The sequence below is a fragment of the Fusarium proliferatum genome, assembly GCF_900067095.1.
Source record: "Fusarium proliferatum ET1 genome assembly, contig: FPRO_scaffold006, whole genome shotgun sequence".
In the NCBI taxonomy this organism is placed as follows: Eukaryota; Fungi; Ascomycota; class Sordariomycetes; order Hypocreales; family Nectriaceae; genus Fusarium; species Fusarium proliferatum.
This window is the reverse complement of record NW_022194795.1, coordinates 1,186,815-1,209,443: the sequence shown is the minus strand read 5'-3', so window position 1 is coordinate 1,209,443 and position 22,629 is coordinate 1,186,815. Positions and strand designations below refer to the sequence as shown.

At 50.3% G+C, this 22,629-nt stretch overlaps 6 protein-coding genes across 6 annotated transcripts; 3 read left to right on the top strand and 3 right to left on the bottom strand.

The window, feature by feature from the left end:
* Window positions 1-3,484: 3,484 nt before the first annotated feature.
* FPRO_09475 (uncharacterized protein) lies at window positions 3,485-5,103 on the top strand (the record flags this gene model as incomplete). The annotated part of the gene is made up of 3 exons (XM_031232871.1): window positions 3,485-3,593; window positions 3,645-3,835; window positions 3,901-5,103. The coding sequence occupies 3 exons, from the start codon at window positions 3,485-3,487 to the stop codon at window positions 5,101-5,103; spliced, it is 1,503 nt and encodes a 500-aa protein (XP_031082765.1).
* Window positions 5,104-6,276: 1,173 nt separating this feature from the next.
* FPRO_09474 (uncharacterized protein) lies at window positions 6,277-10,851 on the bottom strand (the record flags this gene model as incomplete). Its single annotated transcript, XM_031232870.1, has 1 exon — window positions 6,277-10,851. The coding sequence occupies one exon, from the start codon at window positions 10,849-10,851 to the stop codon at window positions 6,277-6,279; it is 4,575 nt and encodes a 1,524-aa protein (XP_031082764.1).
* A 2,052-nt stretch (window positions 10,852-12,903) lies between these two features.
* FPRO_09473 (uncharacterized protein) lies at window positions 12,904-14,921 on the bottom strand (the record flags this gene model as incomplete). Its single annotated transcript, XM_031232869.1, has 3 exons — window positions 12,904-13,463; window positions 13,515-13,694; window positions 14,057-14,921. The coding sequence occupies 3 exons, from the start codon at window positions 14,919-14,921 to the stop codon at window positions 12,904-12,906; spliced, it is 1,605 nt and encodes a 534-aa protein (XP_031082763.1).
* A 1,862-nt stretch (window positions 14,922-16,783) lies between these two features.
* Window positions 16,784-18,722, top strand: FPRO_09472 (uncharacterized protein; the record flags this gene model as incomplete). Its single annotated transcript, XM_031232868.1, has 3 exons — window positions 16,784-17,337; window positions 17,469-18,049; window positions 18,100-18,722. The coding sequence occupies 3 exons, from the start codon at window positions 16,784-16,786 to the stop codon at window positions 18,720-18,722; spliced, it is 1,758 nt and encodes a 585-aa protein (XP_031082762.1).
* A 402-nt stretch (window positions 18,723-19,124) lies between these two features.
* FPRO_09471 (uncharacterized protein) lies at window positions 19,125-20,144 on the bottom strand (the record flags this gene model as incomplete). Its single annotated transcript, XM_031232867.1, has 1 exon — window positions 19,125-20,144. The coding sequence occupies one exon, from the start codon at window positions 20,142-20,144 to the stop codon at window positions 19,125-19,127; it is 1,020 nt and encodes a 339-aa protein (XP_031082761.1).
* A 595-nt stretch (window positions 20,145-20,739) lies between these two features.
* Window positions 20,740-22,618, top strand: FPRO_09470 (uncharacterized protein; the record flags this gene model as incomplete). Its single annotated transcript, XM_031232866.1, has 3 exons — window positions 20,740-21,140; window positions 21,200-21,293; window positions 21,350-22,618. The coding sequence occupies 3 exons, from the start codon at window positions 20,740-20,742 to the stop codon at window positions 22,616-22,618; spliced, it is 1,764 nt and encodes a 587-aa protein (XP_031082760.1).
* Between the last annotated feature and the right edge of the window lie 11 nt (window positions 22,619-22,629).

Genomic DNA, 22,629 nt, shown 5'->3' with positions numbered 1-22,629 from the left:
ACATGATGGCCTCTGTTGGTTCCGAGGCCGAAGCCTCGAGCGTGATACTCCGTAGGTAGTGCACCCGGGTAAAGGCTGAGAGTCCGGAAACTTGAACTGTCTACTCCGTAAATTCAAACTGAAAGAAAGCCGTTATAGATCAGGGTTATCAGTTATGACTAACTTTCGATCTATTGAATCTGCAAAAGCCTATTGCCATGGGGGCGGTGAATTCATTCACGGTCATATATCATTCAGGTCCAGAAGGCGGCCAACACGGGACATCTGGGTCCTGATTCATAGTGACAGCTCGCCCTGCATAAAGCTGGACAGTATTGACTTGGAAGTTGATGATTGGTAATATCTCATTTCAGTATTGGCCCCGTGACCTTGATGTTGAGATACATATCCTTGTCGATGGTACTGTAGGTTAGTACCTAGTCCCTGTCCTTAGCCACAGGTGCGAGACGAGGTGGGAGTGAGGAGACGGGACGGAAGTAAGGTCCTTCAGGTATTTGTACATAACCACAATAGGGAGACAAGAACCTAAACGCGAAAGTCTTTTCCTAGGTGATAAAAAAAAACATGAGTAATTAAAAACATCTCTAAGCTTAAACTAAACTTGTATAACTCTTTTCATCACTTAGAGTAGAGGTCCTAAGGTTCTTTGCTCTCCGAGGCAACTGTACACAGCTTGTCAGCCCTACTGCCCGTCCATCCACAGATGTTCAGTGAGATGTAAGACAAGACTACAGATGCAGTGCCTACCTACCTAGTAGCTAGATCTCTAAACCACCAAAGGATAGAACTCAAAATTCACAGTGTGTACATACCTAGATTTGATAAAGGCGACTACACAAGTATTCTGGCTTTAAAATTGGGTCAAAAAGTTCCAATCATCATCAATGGAGAATGGATCTCATCGGTCGAGGTCAGCCCAAGTCTATGCCCATGTGAGAATGGAAACCCATGAGCTTCAGCCCATGGAAGGGCACGCACGTCACAGGGTGCCCGCGTGTCCGGTAGTTCAGGTTCCAGTGTAACCCCCCCTACTAGCGTATATTTTTCCATCCACTGCCCTTGTCTCGTCTGTGGGTTCCAGAAGTTCATCAAGTTTGAGGAATAGGTTGGTATTGTTGGGCTCTTTCGCTGCGAGATGCCAAGCAGATCTTCTCGAGTATAACATCAATTAGACTCTATTTCTTCCAATTTCTTGCATCGTGTAACCATGAGATAGCCTTGAGCTTCTCTGAATCGTTCCTCTCCTTTGACATCCGGGCACATCCAAGACAAGGTACTACCTAACTAATCCCCAGGGCATGTAGGCAGACCCGGGACAGCCACTAGAAGCCCCGCCAAGCTCTGGTCCGCGGGTGCCTTCCCAAGCTTCCTAAAGGTCATGGGGAGCTAAGCTAGGGAAGGAACAGCTCCATCGAACCCAGATCACCAACGGAAAGAGCTCGAGTTCCAGTCCAGGCCATCTTAAAGCCCATGGTCGAGGTTTCCTTTCTTTCCCTCCATTTCCCCATCCCGTTTTTACTTTTATTTTATTCTCCAACCTCTTACCTTAATTTAAGTAACGTCTCCTTGGTACTAGATATTGTATTCCACTCCACCTCACTTCTTTGTACAGTTCCTTACATCTCTTCTCCAGCAACTGCGCTGTCTTCCTCCCTGACATTCGTGGCTTGCGTGCTTGCTTTTTGCTTCTCACCTACAGCTCCAGCACCCGATAGCACCTCAAGTCCACTATTGTCTGTGGAGGGGCCACCTCCACTGAGCTACCTACTTCCTTTGTCTACTACTCAAGCACAATACCTACTACACCTAAGGTAAGGTAAGGTACCTAGACATAGACTACGACGCAGTACGTACCGGCTTCGACAGCACTCAGATGAGGTGACAAGCATCCCTCACGTCAACTCCACCAAAGAGATAAACGTGCTGGGTGATAAGTCGCTAGAACCCAGCCCCCTGGCGTCCTGGCTCTCCCGTCGAGGCAGAGGCTTTGTTTCATTCCGCTGTCAGGGTACTCCGTACTCACTCGTCAAAATTGGATCATTGTGGCCTGGACCGGTCAGCGAAGTAGCGGCCTCTCCGGAAGGTACCTGACCTTGTTCGTCTCTCTCTCCACCGTCTTTCGCCGCCATCTTGGCCGACCAAGCGGACGGGACTCCTTTTCAATCATTCTCCCTCCCGTCGTCACAAGCAAAACTATAGGAACCATTGCCTTGCACAAGGTTGTTTTTTTTGCGACACACCGATCTTGTTATCTATTTTGCAATTCCATGTCTTTTTGAAAAGTGCAGAGTCGGCACGGCATCAGCTCCGAAGCTTATCGGCCCCGGGTTATGAAGACGTGGGAGTCTTCCGACAACTTGACTTGTACAAAGAGGTACTCTTTCACCTTGAACCCAGCATCAGCTGCCGCCTCCGACTTCGCCGCCACTTTGAAGTTTTCATGTATACCGGACCCAACGAATTCAGTAGTCCGAAACGTACCCATGAAATCCAGCTCAAAGTACTCGATATCTTCAGCCATTATCATCAGGCCCTCCACCGGCTCTCCACCGTCTTTTTCTTCGGTTCACTAGCAGGTACAGACTTTTTTACCTCTGAACCCTGAATTTTCTATATCTTCAACTGTCCATTCTTCTTTTCGTGCCCCTAACCTCGTGACGCGCAGACTTTATTCGTTCCTAAAAGAGGCTTCAACCTGCAGATGTAACAAAACAGCCCCGAACACACTGTTACACTTACACGGCACCTGAACGGCCCTCGATTTAGTTCACGACCAAAGCTAAAGCTAAAGCTCACGCCGAGCTAAGCTTTCTACTGCATCACTCGAGTTTCACTCACCAAAGTTGTCTCGCTTCACCAGCACAAGGTCCACAGTTTATTACTTTCGCCGCTTTTTTGCACACGAGAAGCCAATTTTTGCGTCACAAGCTTACGAGTCACGGGCCATCTCGAGGTTTGAGGTTCTCTTTGCAACGTTGTTCCTTCTGAGGGAGATCGACAATCATTGATCCACGCGAGAAGAACAAATTAAGAGCAGAGACAAAAAGTCTTGTATAACCTGCACCGTCTGTGCTGCACCTCCCAGCCCAGTTTTGGTTGCCCGATCACAGGACCGTTGGAACAACAACTTCAGCGATCCAGAAGCCTTTTACCAGCGAATAATCCTTTGTCTCGGTTTCAAAACTTCCAACAACTGTGTCAGTGGTTCACGGCACCCAAATTGGAGATTGGCTATCGCTATTTACTGAGTGACACTGTGTGTGCCTGCAATCATTTAACCTCTGTCGATTTCACCATAGGCCCGCTATCCCTCACTTATATTGAATTTAGCGACCATGCTTCATAGTGCTAGTCGTCGATAAACTCTTTTACGCCGAAGAATCATTGGGTGGCATTAGCAGCCGTGTGTTGATCACGCCAAGCGCATATCCTATCATTGCGGAGGCTACTGAACACTTCAAAATCTTCAGATATGGATTCAAATATGCCTATGATACTGCCGAAGGGCATTGTCATCAATTCCAAAAACATATACAAGGAGGTTGCTGATTTTCCTTTGGTCCCCCCTGACAAGGTTTGGGAGTACTGGCATGGTAAATTTCTAATCTTCCCTTAGCCATTGAATACCACTCATGCTTTCCTAGTGTATACGACCACATATAAGAAGCTCAAGGATCCGACTGCTTGCCGACTTGAAAACTTTTGGTGGCATGTCTGGGGAAGTGATCGCAGGTTTCTCAAGGGTAGTGCCTTGGCAAAACTCTACGAGGAGATCTCGGTTGGACCAACCTTTGTCCCCCTCAAGGGACCGCCAAATCGATGGGAAGGACACGATGTATGTGCCATTGAGGCTGTTCTTCTCACAGTGACATCCGTCGACAACTAACACAATCTACCTAGATACCACCCCTGATCAAACAGATTCTAGAAGCCGCTGAATCTCAGGCAGCCCCATCACTGACACAAACCCAAGGGTCTCGCCCTTCAAAATCCACCGACTCAACGTTAAGGACATTATCTTCAAGTGCCTCAAAGCCGCCACCCGCCCACCCAATCTTGAAAAAAGCCCGAGGGCCGTCATCATCAGGGCCTCGGCCAACCGCTCGTTTTGTATCACCCCATGAATCCGCTGATGAGGACGACATTCCTTCTTCAGGGAGCACAGCCGCGACAGTGTCTGAGGCGCCCGTGTATGTAACGGATGCGCCGAAGAAGAAAATGACCGTTGCGCCCCCTCAAAATCTCACCCTCTCGTCTCCCGTCACGAGTAAGAAAACCACTCAGCTAAGCAAATCGTCATCAAGCGCGGAACCGGCTGTTCGAGAGGCCGGGGCTAGAAAGTCAAGCGGGCCAAGGAATGGCACGCTGCAGCGGCCCGTACTTCACATTGCTCGCACAAACGTGGAACACGACCAGCCAGCCTCTAGGGACATGAATGGAATGGCAAGGGAAGGTCGCACATATCCGATGAGCGATAAGGCACGAGGAAAGCAACCAGCAGTTCCTGTTCGGCCAGTTACATACAGAAACGAAGTTGTCAAGGACGTGATAGAAGAAGAAGCCCAGCCATCACCCCCAAAAGATCGACCTCGAAGCATTCATCGAGAGAAAGGCGTACTCCCCCAAGCTCGTTCTCTCATAAACCTGGCGAACCACGGACAGCGAAGAGGGTCAGGGGCTTCTTCAAGGTCGACTATCGGAGTGGGATCGCTTGAAAGTGGAAGAAGTCAGGAAACCCCCCCTATGTCACGATCCCATTCCCATGGCGGATATGATCAACCAAAACCGCACAACAACATTCGAGCACCTGGACTCTTTACAGAAGCCACCTCATCGACATCCAATGTTGCGGTGACTGGCACAATTCTCGATCAATCTGGGTTTGGATCCACGTCGGACTTGAGTACTATCGATCATTCACGGCTTGAACATCACACCATACCCGTTGTACCACCACAGCCCTCTATCCTCGATGCTCGTTTCACCCCAACTCCTCCTACTACAACAGCTAGTGTACCCCTAGGACGCACAAAAAGCCAGCTGACACTACTGCTTGAACGGGAAAAGGCACGAAGCGGTGATAGGCCGCGATCCAGAAACTAAAATATTCTTTGTATTCCTAAAATCCACTATGCCAGCGTTATTCTGTGTCGTGGTAAGGTCTCACCACGGCTATGTACACCATTTATAAACAAGGGCCTAGCTCACATATTAAGCAAAATGCTTCTTTCTCCGTAGGGCTTTAGGTGCATTATCACGGAGTGTTGAACGAATGCATCAAATCATCCGCAACCCGCATGGTTATTTGATATATATCCCAGATTCTTGCCATATGACGAAGGACTATTGGCTCAGAAGTGAAAGCTTGAGAGTGGCACGTATGATTCTTCATACCATGATCGAACCAGGGGGTCGGGCGTTGATGGCAAAGCTCAAGACGGGCTTAAGGGTCTATCTCACGTAGGAAATGAACGGGAATTTGGTTGATACCAATTAGATAAGGTAACTAAAAGTAAGGTACTGCAGATGCTGTTCAGGACTTGTCGAAAACAACGTTTTGAGTACATGCTATTGTCCTGGAGCCTCCAAATTCCTGACATATTTGATCGAGGAAACGAAGGAATCATATAAAACACGACAATGGGAATTGTCTTATGACATTAATTTCTGTTCTTCTACTATTAGGAACCTGTTCATTATCCATCCTTGAGTAAAAGTTTAATCATTATACTTCATAATACTGTATACTCTACCCTAGGTTTATGCTACATACTTAGAGTTATTATATGAAATACGCCAAATTGTGGCGCGACGTTCGCAATTGGCAAAGCAAGTACTAAAGTCCGGAGTACCTAAGGAATTGTATTTTGGGAATCGCGTCACCTTACGCCTGAAGGAAATATTTCCAAGTGTTAATGCTGATGTTAATAATACTGGTATCTAATACTACAGCCATAAAACTGAGAAACCTAGGAAAAAATAGCTACTAGATATTACTCTTCATCTTTTTGTAATCCAAGGTTTGCACCGTGTGTTTTGTCCAACCGACTTAACCAGTTCCTCAGGGTAAGCCGTCCAATCCGTTACTTATACCAAAAATCGATGACGTGTTGTAATAGGGGACGGAATGAGAATCCGCTTTGTGAAGAAAGCGGTGATTGAGTGAGTGTGTTCAGTTTCTCAAAAGGGGAGGAATAAGTTTGATGTATAATATAACAAAGCATGATTCATGGTACGAAGAAAATGGCACCCGCGGAAAGCCAACATGAGACGTCACTAATCATCAAGCTTGAACATCCTGCGCAGTGTCCCAAACTTCTTCTTCTTGGGCGTGCCGACCTCTGAGCCGTCGATTGAAGCTGAGACGCCGTGGTTGGCAGCACCAATTTGGCTGTGGGAAGTACTTCGACGTTTGAGGAAGCCCGTCTTTGTTGTTGGGGAGGATGGAGAAGGACCCAGACCGCCAGCGGTGGAAGGGCGCTTCTCCTCATCAACGACATATGTATTTTGAGAGCCGTCGTCGAACTGATCCTCCTCTTCATGAGTGTTCTGATGGTCCTGGAGAGGCCAGTTTGCTCCGCGTTTGTGTAGACGCGAGCTATGTGCCTGGCTCTCACTATTGCTTCGAATGAAAGCCAGTCGCTGAGGGCCTCGTTCCAGGTGCGTGTCCCGACGCGATGCGCTTTCACTCGTGCTTCGAGAGATCTTGTCAGCAGGATCCTTCTTGCGACGCAAAATGGACGACATGAAACTGCCACGTCGTTTGTGACCTGGTCGACCACCTGTTATCTCGACGCTGTTGGCCTGCGGCGCAATTGCGTCTCGCCCCGAACCGCTTCGATTCAATGTTGCCCGAGGAACTGCGATAGCCGTCCCGTTGGAAGCAAGATTCTCCCGAGGTTGCTCTTCCTCATCATCGCTATCAGGAAGGTCAGGAGAATCTTGGACACCTGCACGAGCAGGCGGGACTCCCATAGCTGCGGCAGCAGCATTGTCCGAAGCAGAACTGCGCATTGTTTTAGGTACACGCTTCTGCTTGGGGAGTGGTGAAGGAGTATCCTCGTCACTTGAGTCAACGAAACGACTTCTGAAGGCTGGGCGGCCCTCATCCTCATCACTCGAATCGTCGAAGCGGCTGCCGCTCTTGGATTTCTTCCCCTTGGACGAACGGCCAAATCCAGAAACCCGCATGCGAGAGGAACTTGCATCATTGGACTCATTACGTAGTGACTGACGCATACGACCACCCATCATAACTGGAGGAGGAGAGCTAGTGTTCGAATTGCGGCGAAAGGCTGATCCAGTAGGTGACAGAGACCGAAGGCTGAATCGGCTGCTGCCCCTCGCGCTTTCTGGGGGAGGTGCTGCCGCCGGTTCCCGTGTACTTCCTCTCATTGTCTTACGGAAGCCGAAGCCTTCTCCGCCGCCAGCCTTTGCACGTCGGAAGCTGCTTTCGCTTGAGTCAGACCCTCGGCGTGTAAGGGTTGGCCTCGTAGTAGATCGCATAGTAGGGCCCCTGTCTTCGGAATGCGCTCGACGCTGCGATTTGACCGCTTCCGACGTGGTCGCTGGCTGATAAGACGTTGGCCGACCACCATTCCTCTGAGTAGGAGCAGTATTGTGCCCATTAGCCGACGGTCCATTGGCCCTAAGTGACTTGCGCATCGCAACACCGGCAGTAGTCTCAGGCTCTTGACGAAGGGACTTGCGTAAATGCCCATCGTGCGAGTTTTGGGGGCTCGAAGGAGCAGCGCCGGATCTCATAGATTTGCGCATTCCTCCGGTTTGAGCTGGCTCAGAATGACCGACTGTTGTAGCTTCACTAGCCCGCAAAGACTTTCGCAGCTTGGCACCTCCATTCTGCTTTGCTTTCTCTGTAACAGGTGCCTTAACAAGAGGCTTCTCAACCTCATCACGAGGCCAACTAGTACCTGGTTGGATTTGGTAGATTCTAGTTGAACTGCGAAGCTTTTCTGAGACAGACGCATTTTCGGAAGTCTCCAGGGGTTCTCGTATAGGCTCTTCAGCAAGTTTCTGCTTTTGTTTCGCTTGAGTCTTTGTCTTGGGTTTCGAGCGTCTAACTGCTTCTGCTGGAGTATCCTCCTCGTCAGACTCCTCCATGGCCTCCTTCTCGAGCTGGCGTCTGTCCTTGGGGCTCAAACTTCTCCAATAAGCCTTCGCCGTTTCCCAGTCACTCGGTGTTCGAAGAGGCTTCTGAGACGGAGTCTTAGCAGTGGACTGCTGAGACGCATTGGTTTCCTTGGATTTTGCAATGGCCTTCTCAAATACTTTCTGGGAGAATGCTGATTCGACGGGGCTGTCGACTACAGCGTCAAGGGACAAGAAACCATCGCCTTCCATGTCAGAGAGATCCTCATAAGCATCACTATAAATGCTGCTCCCATCTGACTCTTCCGGCTCTTCCTGGATGTCATGCATCTGAGAGCTTGAAGACACAGCACTGGTGGAATCGAAGGATCGACGAGTTGCAATCGGTGCGGGCTGATCAGCACCTTTTGGTGATTGACTTGAGCGAGGTTCTGATGAGGATACCTTGGCGTCCTCGGAAATAGCCTGCTCACCTGAAGCATCAGTGGGACCAGCTGGGAAGCCCCCGGGAACATCGAAGAAGTCTTGCGGTGACTCTGCCTGATTCTCATCGGGAATTCGAGGACTAGGTTGTATTATCGAAATGGTTGGTATGTTGTCGCTTGGACTAGACTTCGCCGAACTACTCTCATAGGGGCTGGCAGGGTTGCTAATAGTTGTTTGAGTCTCGGACACAGGGTCGACAGAAGCCTGAGATCTGGGCATAACCACTGATTCGGATTCATCAGAGCTCAGGTCACTATTGCTTATATACCCTTGGCCGTCAACAGAAGTGACCACGGGGGGCAGTGGTTCCCGGTATCTGGAAGTATTAGCTTCGTTGCGAGAGGCCTGTTCCTGTGCCAAGACCGACCCAATAGCCAGATCACTTGACTGCGCCAATCCTTGGGCAGGAGCTTTGTGACTCGATTCTGAAGGCAACGAATCTGTAGCTGGAGGTGAAGCCGATCTCTCCATAGGTCGAACCAAAGGCCGCTCTTCAGGCTCCCTGACCTTCTTCTCGCGAATACTCCCAAAAGAGGGGAGAGCAGGACGAGGGGTCATGGTCTCGTCTTCGTCCAAAGTTACTGAGTCTCTTTTGTTTCGCCCAATAATGCTATGCCAAGACTTTCTTGACTGTGGGCTGGCTATTTGTGGTGAGTCTGTATCTGAAGATGGAATAGACTCCCCTATAACAGCCGTGTTTCCATCATCAAAGCTCACCCTGACGCTCTTCTTCCGCGAGAGTTCTGTCTCCTCGCGCCCAGCCATACCTGACCAGGCAGCAGACGCATCTGAGCCGTCTTCTGAGGGAGATGCATCCCGAGGACCTGAGTACTTAAGTGCGGATTTTCGTGGCGACAACGATCTTGGAGGCGGCTCATGCCTAACGAGTAGCTGATCGGTCTTGGGGGCAAAATGGGTTGTACGGGCAGGGCTATGCGCAGGACTCTCAGAATGCACGCGACTTCTTCGCACAGTCTCACTGGGACCTGGGATTGGTGCAGCTTCCGGTGGATGTTGAGGTGGCGAGGTTGATTTCACAGGGATGGCATCTACTCCATTCATTGGGTATTCGTTGGTAGGCGCCGGCTGGACAGCAGCCCGTGGTTCCTCCTCCTCTAGTTCAGGGTCTTCATGCACTACAGAAGGACGCTTTCGAACCGATGCTTCGGATTTTGTTACTGCTGGTGGGACTCCAACAGTCTGGCTAGGATGTCTCGAAGTCTCAACACCTGGCTCTTGTTCTTGTTGAATCAATGCTTGCCCAGTTGACAGGTTGGAGTCTGGCTTCGCCTCACGCTTGGCCTCTGGCTCAGACTCAGAATCCGATTCGAGCTCAGATTCGAGCTCAGCTTCTGGGTGCCCAGGCTGTTGCGTTGTAGCAGCAGAAGTAATCGAAGGGCTTTGTGGGCTTGCGACTGCCTTTGGTGGTGGTGAGGCTGGCTCGACTGCAGTGCCCTTGAGTCTCCCGACGGTTCCCTTGGACAAGTGAGTGCCAGTTCTGGATCCATCATGCTTTTGCTTGCGAACAGATTTCTCCGATGCATCACGGACAGTCTGATCTATCATCAAAAGCTGTGTCTGAGGGACCATCCGTCTCGAATTGGGATCGTACACCATGGCATTACTTGATGGGCTTGGAGACTCTGTCATAGAGCGAGGATACGAGAAATTGATAGAGTTCGGACTACTTGGCCGTAAATCTGCTGGTGCCCGTTTATCAGCCACAGGGGCGCGACGCACGTTAGACAAATCGTTCCCTGTAGCTGCCCCAAACCATGAACCTTGAGCTTGTCCGCTTTTCATCTTTTGGCTTGCAGTTTGGAAATGTTGCGTTTGCAAGCTTGTTGCTCGTTTGTGGGTCGAGCTCTTCGGATTTGTCTTGTTGTGCTCATGCTGGGGGATTTTGGGCACTGGAGGAACATCCTGGGCTTGCGGGGCAGCGACTCGTGCTGGCGAAGGCGAGGGCGATCGAAAGGTCCGTTCGGTCATAGAACTCGCGCTTGGCGATCGATGTAGTTCCCGACTTCTCCTGTCCCGACTTCCTGTAGACGAGACGGAAGCGCTCCTCCGCGCAACTCTTTTCGATTGCACCTGCGACACATTGGTGGGGGTTGTAGGTCGAGCTTTTAGAGCTGCAGCCGCAGCAGCCGATGACAGAGATGGCGTCGATTCACGCCTTAGAAAGGCCGAGGCGGCGGCTGTCGCAGCGTTGGGATTGGCAGTCTCCCGGGTTAACGGCTGAGAGGAGAGCGCCATGTTAGCAACGACGTGTAATTGCGAAAGCGATGGAAAGGAAAAGAGAATTGGATCGAGAGGGGGGGCGTAGCATCAAGGGATAAAGGTCAAAGACAATAATCAAAGACATGAGCGAATGCGGCAAGTCTCGATAGGTGAGCTTAAGTTAATGGCTTTTGCCTACCAGGGCGGGCTCCGTAGCGGGCCAAAAGCCAAAAGCCAAAACCGGTTTTATGAGAGCCGCAATAGTGAACTGCGCAGAGGAGGAAGACGGCTCACCTGAGTGGGAGGACGATGCCTCCTTGAGCCTCCAAACATGATGGGCTGGATGAAGCTTGACTAGATCGAAAGCGGCGCAAGGCCAGCTCAGCTCAACAGACGGCTTGCATCAAGATCAAGGCCACGGATTTCCGGAGGTTAGTGAACAATGACGCTGAGATATGAGTCAAGGTAGTCGTAGTAAGAGATGCTGTGTCGTGTATACGTCAGGATTAAACGGGATGGGTTGAGACTGAGATTAGGGCAGCTAAAAAAGTACTAAGTTTGAGGAAGACTCCAAGGACTGGACCCGACGGAGACGAGGGAGGAGGGAGGTTCCATCCAGTCCATGCTTGTTAAAGACCCGACCTGATGACGACAGGTATGAAGCCACTAACACTAGCCTCAATTAGCAGACCCACCCTGTTTCTGGCATGTAATTTTTTATTCCGGTTGTTCCATCTTCCAGGGCGCATTGCATTGCATTGAACAGAAACTCAAGGGTCCAATAAGATAATGGTGATGACCATTTATGTCATAGATGCCTCCTCCTGTTACTCCCTCCCCAGCAGCCCACGTCGACCAACACGTGGTCGTCGTTGTACACACATCCAATACTGTACAATGCCTCAACTTTCCAGTTTTCAGTAGTGCCATCTGCTGCTGCAGCACAGATCCATGGAGATCAGTAATTCAAAATGTAGATCAGTGCCTCATCAGGTCCCGTCTCGGCAGGCCTCCAGTTTCCACCTGCCGAGATCTACAAAGATTGCTCGGCGGAATAAACATAATAAACAATCTGGGGACTATTGTAATCTTGCTTGGTTGCTCGACCTGAGGCACGAGGCACGGCCGCCGGCTCATTCGAAGACTGACCCTGACCCACTGAGGGACTGATCTTCGTGGTAGTGGCATTGTTCTGCATCGGGATTCGGATGGACCTGGGAGACAAATTGTACAGTAGTACCTACTAGGTTAGTAGGTTAGTAGGTAGCTGGAGAAAAGCAAGACTGTAAATCATAATCATCCAGCAAATGTAGAAGAATATACGCTCCACTGCTCAGGGCGCATGCATCCCATCAGTATATAGAGCATTCTTTACAGTATGCTACTGCAAACATAATTCAACCACTCTTGACATTCATGGATGGGATGCAAGCTAATAATAAAGCCCCTCATATCTCCGCATATCCTAGATCAAAACCCACCTCAAATCTCCAGCTGAACTGAACAGCTTCCTGACGTCATAGCTTGACTAGGACGTTTCAATCGTAGCCGAGTCGCTTTCATGCAATTTTGCAGTATGTACCAGTAGTTGTCTGTGCATATTCTTAAGTTGAAACAGACAACCAATGTGTGGTTAGGAAATGTTGAGTAAGTTAGAATAGCCCTGTTATCATGCAATATGACTTTGGTCTGATTGATTGAACCCAAGTGCTGTTTGTCGTGGCCCAAGCTACAACATTCTACCTATTCCTCCTGCCTACCTATCCTTAAACCAAATGTCACTTTCGTGTCGTTACTGAGCCGCCTCCCCACCGAGTAGCTCAGTCTCTTGTTATCCACACTTCCCCCAATAGCAGCAAGCAAGAAACCTGTCGTAGATTGGGCTTTGTCCCTTTCTTCATCTTCAAGAGCAGGAGTGCCTCGTTTTCAGATGCCAGACACCGCAGTGTCCAGGTTCACTGATATCTTCTAGGTATACATCCCCTTTCATAGCTCTGTTGGTCGCCGACGTACCCCGATCATCAAGGCTAGAATAGGGAGTACCGCGATTGCTGGGAGGAACCCCTTCCACTGAATCAGGCTTGCAAACTATGATGACTGGACCTCAGTCGGTATGTCTGGCCCAGTGCGATCTCCTGGGGAATTCGGGAAATGGTTCTCGTCCTCTCCTGACTGATTCGAATGATTGTGGTTTATGTCCAGAGATGTGCTAGGCTCCTGAGGCAGGTTCTGAGCGGCAGCATTCTCTCCCCGAGATGCAGGTTTCTTGGCGCCCTTTCTGGCCTTCCGACTTTTCTCCTTGGCCTTTTCGAGAAGTCGTTTGCGATCAGCTTCTTCCTGTCGGCGTCGGCGGTCTTTCATCTCATATTGTCGGATCAATGCTCTTGGTGGCACTCCAAATATCATTTCGTATTCACAAAATTCGCAAATCCATTCGTCAGCTGTTTTGGTGGGATCCTGCCGCGCCTCTCGACGACGACGCCGCGCAGCCCTTTCGAGTGATCTGTCTAGGCGTCGTTTGCTGTCTCGACGAGAACTTCCGGAGCCTCGACTAGCTGCCACGGAAGACCCATCGTGAGGAGCAACACTGCCAGGTGGTAAGGAGCCAGGGCCGGCATGAGTCGACATGCTGTGCTTGCTCGAGTGGCCTAACGGCTATGTCAGTAAATCAAAGTCTCGACTGTGCAACATGTACTCACCGGGCCACTGAACCGTGCCAGGGACTTGGGAATCACAGGTGAAAGTAAACTGGGTTGATGCTGGAGTCGATCTTGTTGCGATAGAGTGTTGTTGAAGTAGACTCACGTTCTCCTGTCCCTGGGGTCGAAGTTTCTCGGCGTTTGCGATAGCATTTGATATTATACCACTGCCCTCTTGCTCTGAGTTCGCGTTAGCAGCTGGAAACCCGTTGTAAGGAAGATGCGCAATTGTGGAAGAAACAGAGATCGAGGCCGGACTGCGGGGGAGAGAATCCCATCAGCCAGGCGGCAGTGCAAATTGTCACCGGTAGAGAAATGGAAAATGGTGAGCAAGTCTCCGTTCCGTTTTATGCTGTTAGCCGAAAGCTATGGAGGGCAGAGCAGGAACCCCCCGTGGCTGAACAACCTCTCCATAACCAAAGGCACATTGGCATAACATGTCCAGAAACTCGGTTGAATGCAAACGCTAGTGATGAATCCATGTGTAGGAGTTTGGAGGCACAGCAACAGAGCTTGAAAAAGTAGAAGAGTGATGAACGTACCGCCCGTTGTCCACTGAGTGGCCTTTGGCCCTCGCCCAGCCCACGCATTACTGTTACTATCAGACAATGCTCGCAACGGGCTTCTGCCATTCCTGGAACGCCCAAGCCTGCCCCGCCCAGGTCCTGATATCCCCTGATTGTTGGATGAAAAAGTGCCCGTCGTTGGATGTGAGACTGAGTGGAAGGGCGCCCGGTCGTTGTGTGATTCGTCGGTAGGAGAATGTCCTGCACCAGCTGAAATGGCAATCTCATTACTGGAGCCCTGGGTACCATTAACAGAAAGCTCCCCAGGGGAAGGAATTTTCCGCTTCTTTTTATTGTTCGTGTTTTCAAATACATCATAACCATCCACAGAGGACGTTGCGGAAGGCGGTGGTTGCGGATCGGGAATATCTGGCTTCGAGGATCGCTGAGTCCCACGAGTAAAGATCTCCGGGGGTGATCCAGTAACAAGAGTGCTTCGCAAAGCCGGCTCTTCATCGTCGCCATCTGGCAGCCCCAGTCCGTTTCGTCGAGGGGTATAGTTGCAGCCCTCCTCCGCTCGACGAGTTTGCTGAGATGGGCTTGTAGAACATGCCCTTGGCGGGCTCGTGTCTTCCCTGAAGTTGTATGGTGGGTAATAAAAGAGAGGCGTCGTTTCGTGAGTTGAAGGAGGATACGCTATTGTCTCTACGGCCCCTGGTGAGAGCTTCTCGCGCAGTCGACGCTTCGGTAATGGCCGAATCGGTCGGTCTGGGAATTGCGACGATACAGTATCTGGCGACATGTTGAGAGTTGAACCTGCGCGTGAACGAACATTTCTCGTTAGCACGTAGATCACCAGAACGATGGAGAGAATCGCCACAATTATAGCAAAGTTCGACATGGTCGCAGATGGTATTGGAAGAGTTGTTGGCACCGTCAGAAGCTGCTCAGCCTTGCTGGCAGTTGAAAGCAGTTGCAGGACCAACACCTGCTAGATTGGCAACTGACGGGCCAAATGCAAAGCAAACGGAAAGCGTACCCATCGAACATTGTATAGGCTCTGTTCTAAACGACGGCAGACACGACAGTCGAAGGGCAAGTCCTGCCAAACGAGGGGTCGGAGCTTGTACAATTCGTTGGCAGCAAACAAATTTAATACTGCAATACTAGTTATACAAGTCGCAGAGAAGACCAAAACGGTGATTTGCAAAAGAATGCCTGTCTCTTCGAAGCTCAGAGGGGTAAACTTGGTTCGGTCGGGCTCTAAAACGTTCTGTGTGCGGGTCAGAACATATCGTCGATATCACGACTCAGTGTTTGGCACTGGCACGAGTACCAGCCTGCACCAGCTCAGGTCGTTTCGTACTTGTATCGATTCCTGTAGTAGGTGTACGAATGGATGGCAGACTCGCTCGCTCTTGGTCGCTCAAGGCCGGGACTCGCTTACCCAGTCATGGACAGGGTGATGGAGGGGGTGTTCGTGGACACGAAGGACGCTTTTATATGAGCGCAGACGCCACAGGAGGCACAAAAAGGAGACAAAATTTATGGAGCAATAATTATCAAAGCGGGTAGCCAGAATAACACAATGCGAAGTCCGATAACGCCCTCAACGTTGCTGTATTTGAGTGTGATTGAATCACCAACTACTAATCTGTGGAGGTGCTAAGGCAGAGGCAGGGCCGTTGGGAGGTGGCGGGTTAGGTAATCACACTGGCGCTTCAATACATGACTGTCCCGCCCTCCCGTCTTCTCCAATTCCTGCTAACAGCAGCCACAAGGGAAAAAAGAGGGACGACCATGTTTATAATCTTGAGCTTCAACTGCACATTTCCAATGCTTTTATGCACAAACCTGTCCTGAGTAATCTATACTGGACTGGAGCGTGGTAAAATAACTGTTCTGTGGCTCACTCGAGCAACATGGCATTCAATATTTTCCTGATGTCACTCATCAGAAAATGCAGGGCATGCATGGTAGGGCAATTAATATGGAAAACAGTCCCGTCTAAATGATGCGGAAACAAACCGCTCTCAGAGTCTCATTGGAGCCGGCCAATAGCCGTCTGGTCACTGTCATGCGCTGCACCTCAGCGGTGAGTGGGCACCAATTTTGCCTCTTGGCTGCTCCCGTCAGAGACCTTCAGGTTCGCGAACCCCAAAGACCCCTGTAATCGGAGCTTGTTAGTGAGCTCAGTCTGCACAGCGAGCGCTATAACTTTATGTTCTGCAGGTGGCTCGCAGTGGTTCCACCGGCTTTTCCTTTGGGAAGGATCCCAAGCAAAATGAGACCCGCGCCCACCTTCCTGCCCACTTTCCCACACCCATCCCATGCCCATGCCCGCGCTTCTTCTGGCTATCCTCCTCATCCTCCTCCTCCTCGTTCCGAAGAAAGCTTCCACCCACTCGTCTCTCTCTCATACTCTTCGTTACGGCAACTCTCCGTGTCATGACCACGGCGTTTCTACTCGGTCTCGACATGCTTGCTTGCCAATCCGTCCTTCGATACCGTCGCCCTTACTCGACATTCTTCTTTCAGTAGTCGCACTCATCGCTGGTCACTAGCCAGCTTCAACAATCTTTATTCCTTGCTCACCACCACCACCAATTCTTGCGATTTCCTTTCCTCTCAACTTCTCGATTGGCGCTGGGAAGAACATATCTACTGTATTTTGTCCCACGCGCCGTTGTTGGTTCCCACAACCTCTCGCCCTTTCTTCCATTTTCTCCTCTGTCACCTCAGATCGGTGACCCGGCTCCCTCAATGGCACCACCCTCGCCGCGACGGTCATCAAGAGCCCGTGCCACCAATTCACAATCCCAACAGTCATCTGTATCCTCAAGCACATCTGGTCGAGTTGAGCGGAATACGAGATCAGTCGCCAAACCGTCTTCCAACAAATCCACACCAAGTGACTCTTTGTCCTCGGAGCCATTTGAAGATCTTGACGATACCCTCCTCGGTCGAAGGCGAAAGCGTAACCACGAAGACGAAAACGATAAGACATTGAAACCCGATAATTTTGAAATGGCGAATGGTAGCGACGACCTCCCAGAAGAGGAGGACGAAGCCGTGCGATGTATCTGTGATGCAGAAGAATACCCGGGCCGCCCACCCGTGGAAGGCGCCGACCTAGATTTCTTCAATGCCATAGAATTTACTGAAGACGTTACCGGCTTCTTCGTTCAATGCGACATTTGCAAGGTCTGGCAGCACGGCGCCTGTGTCGGCATCTTTAGCGCTGAGAGCTCTCCCGAAGAATATTTTTGCGAGCAATGTCGGAAAGATCTCCATAAAATATACACTGCAAGCAACGGGTAAGTGAATTACCCAGTATGATGTTTTGCTGGCGACATGGATTTCCTGTTTTTCTGGTTGCTTGAAATCTTGGACAACACATGTTGGGCGGCCCTCCCACGAACCTGAGTACTGACAAGTTTGTTTGCAGCCAAAAATGGTCCAAGTATGTCCCCCATAATCGGCCGTCGCGCGCAACATCTCGAGCCACCTCAATTGCCAAGGAAGGCAATCGTTCACCCAAGACTGGCACGAGTAAGACCTCGCGCCCAACTTCCGCCTCACAAACCTCAAAACGCCGATCCACAATGAATAGCCGCGACCGAGCTTATGAAGACGAGCAACTCCTGCGTGCCATTGAAGCAAGTAAAGAAGATGTCCCTCAAGATGAACAAGAAATCGTGACCCGACGAGCGAAACGGGGACGAAGCGATAGTGAAGAGTCAATCGCCGTCAATGCTCGGCCACGGGATGAGAAACTGGCATCACTGAGGAACCCATTAAGTGTAAAGCGACAGAGAACCAATTCGATGTCACCCTCACCTCCTACTGAGCTGGTCGAGATTCAAAGTTACAACGAATCAGATGAGGAGGTCAATACTCGAAATGGAGCCAAGAAAGCTCGTAACAGCAAGAACCAGCGAACCAAGACGGAGAAGGAAGATAAAGAGCGCCAGCGACAGGAAGCTGCAGATAAAAGGAAAGGCCGCGCAGAAAGGCGACGAGGAGAGGGTATGTTGGAGCGTACATTCTGATTAAGCAGGGTACTGATCATTGCATAGATTCTGACCCTTCAGAGGAAACACCCCCTGCCGTTGCTAAACCTCCCGCTACCAAAAGCATCGAGACACCGGTTATTATGGAAACCCCTGCACTTGCGCTGCCCGTTCCCGACACACCCCCTGCGAGCAACCAGACGGTCTCAAGCACCGCCAAGCGCGGCGGCAGAGCTACACATAAGAAGGGCAAAGGCAGGAACCAATACACGAGGGACCGCGATGTGGATGGCGAATCCCCAGCACGATCCATGTCAAGGGACATTCAAAAGAACGGCGAAGAGCCCACCCCTACACACACGAAACCTACAAGTGAACATCGACATGGCAAGTCAAAGCCCGCCTTACATCACAAGTTGAATATGGTGGATATGAAGCGGCGTGTCGGTGCCATAATGGATTTCATTTCAAGGACCCAAGTAGACCTTGCAGCGGAAGCAATCCCAGGCACGAACGGAAACGCAAGCAACGGAGAAGCATCGCCGCAAAAGCCCTCAGATTCCCATTCTGTAGAGAATGAGGATACAGCAGGCTCTTCTGGGGGCAAAGATTTTAAGGATCTGAACTGTATAGAGATGATGGATGTCCTGACACGAGATATGGTCAAGTGGCAGAATCAGTATACCTGACGGCAGCATTTTGTTTCAGTAGGTCCATCATGATGAGATAAAAGGGACCTGCGCTCGATTTCTTTTTTAAGGCGTTTACGGTTAGGAGCATCAAAGGGCGTCACCAGCATCCGCAGCAGATGCAACAGGCAAAGCTGTACGAGCTTGTGTATAGTCTGTTGTCGATATTATTATTTCTATGGAACCGCTTCACGAGGCGAAGCTGTTGTTCCGGCTACCTTTCTATATATACCCTAGTACGGCCCGAGGGTTCGGTCATTGGCGTCTTTGCACAATTTGAGAGGCATGGAGGAGGAGGACTCGAATCAAGTTTGGCATGAGATGACAGAATAGGCTTAAATAGTGTACATGGAGTATGCTCTAGTATACAACGTATGCAACAGAAATGGATTCCTGAGAATGCTAGGCACCTGCCTTCTCTTGTGCGATTGCTTGTTTCTTCTGTTTCTTTGCTTGGTTTAGACTTAGAGGAGGGTTGTCTATGGACTGCTGGTGCTTCTCTGATCCCTCGTCAGATACATCGTCCAGCACAAACTTGCCCATTTTCCCATGTCGCCACAAGTGTAGGATTCTGCTAGCAGCCGATTGTAAATCAGGAACGCCCTTTAACTTTATTAGGCCGTCTTTCCAAGCAACGGCGGTAAGGAACTCATGAACGTCGTTGGTGGGTTCGCAGTATCTCTTATACAAGGTCGGCTTGAAGAGGTTCATCCGATAGAGGAGGTAGTCCACCAGTATCTCGGTTGGTATCAACCCGTCTTTTATGCCCTGCACGAGCGCAAATTTTAGCATAGCCTCGCCGTCACGAACGTAGGGCGGGAAGACGCCGGGGGTATCCAACAGAAATGCACCATTTAAGCCTACGCCCTTACTCTTCCCCTCTGGGTCGAGGATGCGCACATTTGTACCCATTTTGCGCGTCACGCCTGCTTGGCCTCCAGTCCTGGCTACCTTAGCCGTTTTCCTCGGTATGCCTTTGAAGCGTAGAGCGTTGAGCACTGAACTTTTGCCGACATTGGGCACTCCGACAACCATGGCCCGCAAACCGACTAGTGAATCGTGCGCCACGGTAGCGCTCTTGATCATTTTAAGTAGCTTATCTGTCGTCGAGGGTCTGTTCTTGTCCCAGAATATGATATTATCACCATAAATCTTGCGCAGTATGTTTTGGAGATTTGGAGTGTCTGTTGTGTAATCGCATTTTGTGTAGATGATGATTCGTTCGTTACCGGCTATGATGCGATCGAGATTGGGATTGTGCGATGTGAAAGGGACCCGAGCGTCGCGGCATTCGAGAGCAAGAGAGATGTGGCTCTTCATTTTTGTCATCTCGCCGAAGCCCTTGGCATGATGGCCGATATAGTACGTTTTCGGTATCGAGTTCGGTACGACAAAACTTTGCCGAGGGACAAACTGTGCCATTGTTTCGATTCAGTGTGATTTTACGGTAGTACGTCTTGTTCAACAGGGAATTGAAGAAGCGCCGTTGCTTTTCGAGTTGGGTATCGTGGAGCATTGAGATGTGATAGGATGAAGAGGACCCTGAAAAAGAGGGCATGATGTAAATCTGATCCTCAGCCTCGCCTTAGTGCCCCACCAAGTTCAGCCTCGCCCCTCCGCACGTGCCGATGAGAGCTGGCGATAACAGGAGTTACGTCATGCTCAGCTCTCGGTATCGTCGAGAACCTGTTGAACCAATTGATATTGGAGAATTGCCCACGCGGCTTATTATACTATTAGGACACAGCATGGGGAGACACAGCCAAGTGCCGCCTCGCCCTTTACGGCACCGACAAGGGCAAAAGGTTATAGAAAGCCAAGGAAAATCACCAAAGCCAAGAAAAGGCCAAGACTGGTCTTGAGCTTTTTCACCAGAACAAAGGCTAAGTTATAGCGAGACTGAGAGAATAATAAGTTGACTCAGAGCCCCCGGGACCATGCAAATTTCCAACATGTGCTTCAAATCCTTAGCAGAAACGACAAATTCTGTCCTGTCCTGTCCTGTCACTTGTGAACAATGGCTGAGCCAGAGCCTATCCAAGACACTATCAATGTCGAGCGGACGCCGACGCTCGGTTCTGGAAATACCATTACACCAAACACTCAAAATGCCCTGGCTGAGGATGATGCCTCGAGCCCTGCAAATGGAGGAGGGCGAGCATCCAGGTACTTTGCAAGAGGTGGAAAACTTCAACCCTTTCGACTGCTGAAGGAAGATGTTATCAACCTCAAGAGTCGATACTTGTCAGATTGGCAGATCTTCAATCAACAGGTGGTTGCAAGTGCAGTCTACATCTTCTTCACAAACCTTCTTCCCGGTATCACCTTTGCCAGTGATCTATACACATTGACCGGCAAGTCGTGGGGCACCATCGAGGTTGTGTTCAGCACTGGACTATGCGGCCTCATTTTCTCTCTGTTAGTAGCATGTGAACACCCTTTCATACCTCGTTACACATTCTGACAAGAGCTCCTAGCTTCTCGGGCCAACCTCTTACGATTCTGGGCGTTACAGGCCCATTCTCGGTGCTGGCCGAGAACATCTACGAACTATGCGAGACACACTTTCATGTAAGTCGATAAACAGTGTGCATTTATACTGGTGGCCATTGACTAACACCTCCCAGGTCGAATTTCTACCAGTCATGGCATGGTCCCTCATCCACGCTGGCTGGATGCACTATCTCCTTGCCATCTTCAACGCGCATGACTGGACTATGCAATATGTCACCCATTTCAGCGCCGACATCTTCTCACTCCTCAACAGTGTCATCTACTTCCACAAGGCGGCAATGGAGCTGAAGCGGACCCACGCTCGAGTCTCCCTTGCTGCCTTTCTATATGCTGTTCTTGGAGCGGTGGGAACGTGTCTCCTGGCAATTCTGCTGTCTACCGCAAACTCGTGGAAGCCTATGCTCCATCGCTATGTTCGACTTGGACTTACAGAATATGCTGCTGCTATTTCCATTATCATCTGGATCGGAATTCCATATATCGGGGAACTAGCATCATTAGATCATATACGGCTCGAAGTCCAAACCAGCTTTCGACCCACGAACCCAGACAGATCGACTTTCTTTGTTCGCTTCTGGGAGATACCTATCGAATGGGTCTTCTTATCCATGATCCCGGGCGCCATCGTCACGGTCTTGTTCTACTTCGACCACGAAATCAGCAGCATTATCTGCACCGTGGAACGATACGGGACCAAGAAGCCAGGCGGGTATGCCTGGGATGTTGCTCTCTTGGGAACCACTACCATCCTTTGCGGTATTCTTGGGATTCCTCCTGCGAACGGCCTGTTACCTCAAGCGCCGCTTCACTCAGAATCGTTGATGTATTATGTCATAGAGAGTCCTCCTGCGGAAGAAGGGGAACAGCCAGATTCGCCTCGGCCAGTCGCAAGGACATATGAGCAGAGATACTCTCACTTTATTCAAGCTTCTCTCATTCTGATCTTTGTGTCTCCCCCACTACAGAAGCTTCTGGGTCTTACACAGACATCAGTGCTAGCTGGTCTGTTCCTCTTCATGGGTTACCAGTCTCTAACTGTCAACCCTATTCTTGAAAGAGTTGTAAACCTACTCACGCCGCCATCTGATCTCCCTGCCCTCCCCGATAATGTTAGCTGGTTCGGTATTCACATGTACACTGTCACACAGATCATCATGACAGGTATTGTTTTTGGGGTGACGCTGACAGTTGCGGCCCCTGCATTCCCTCTGATCATCATCGCTTTAGTTCCCGTCCGGTTATCGCTCATGAACCGCGTGTGGAGCCGTGAAACGTTGCGATTAGTGGATGGATGGGCTTGTCGGGAGGGCAAACCGGAGGATTCGGATTCAGAGACGATGCAGGTGCAAGGATCTGGAGATGAGGAGAAGGCTGGTGTTTGATTTGACATGAA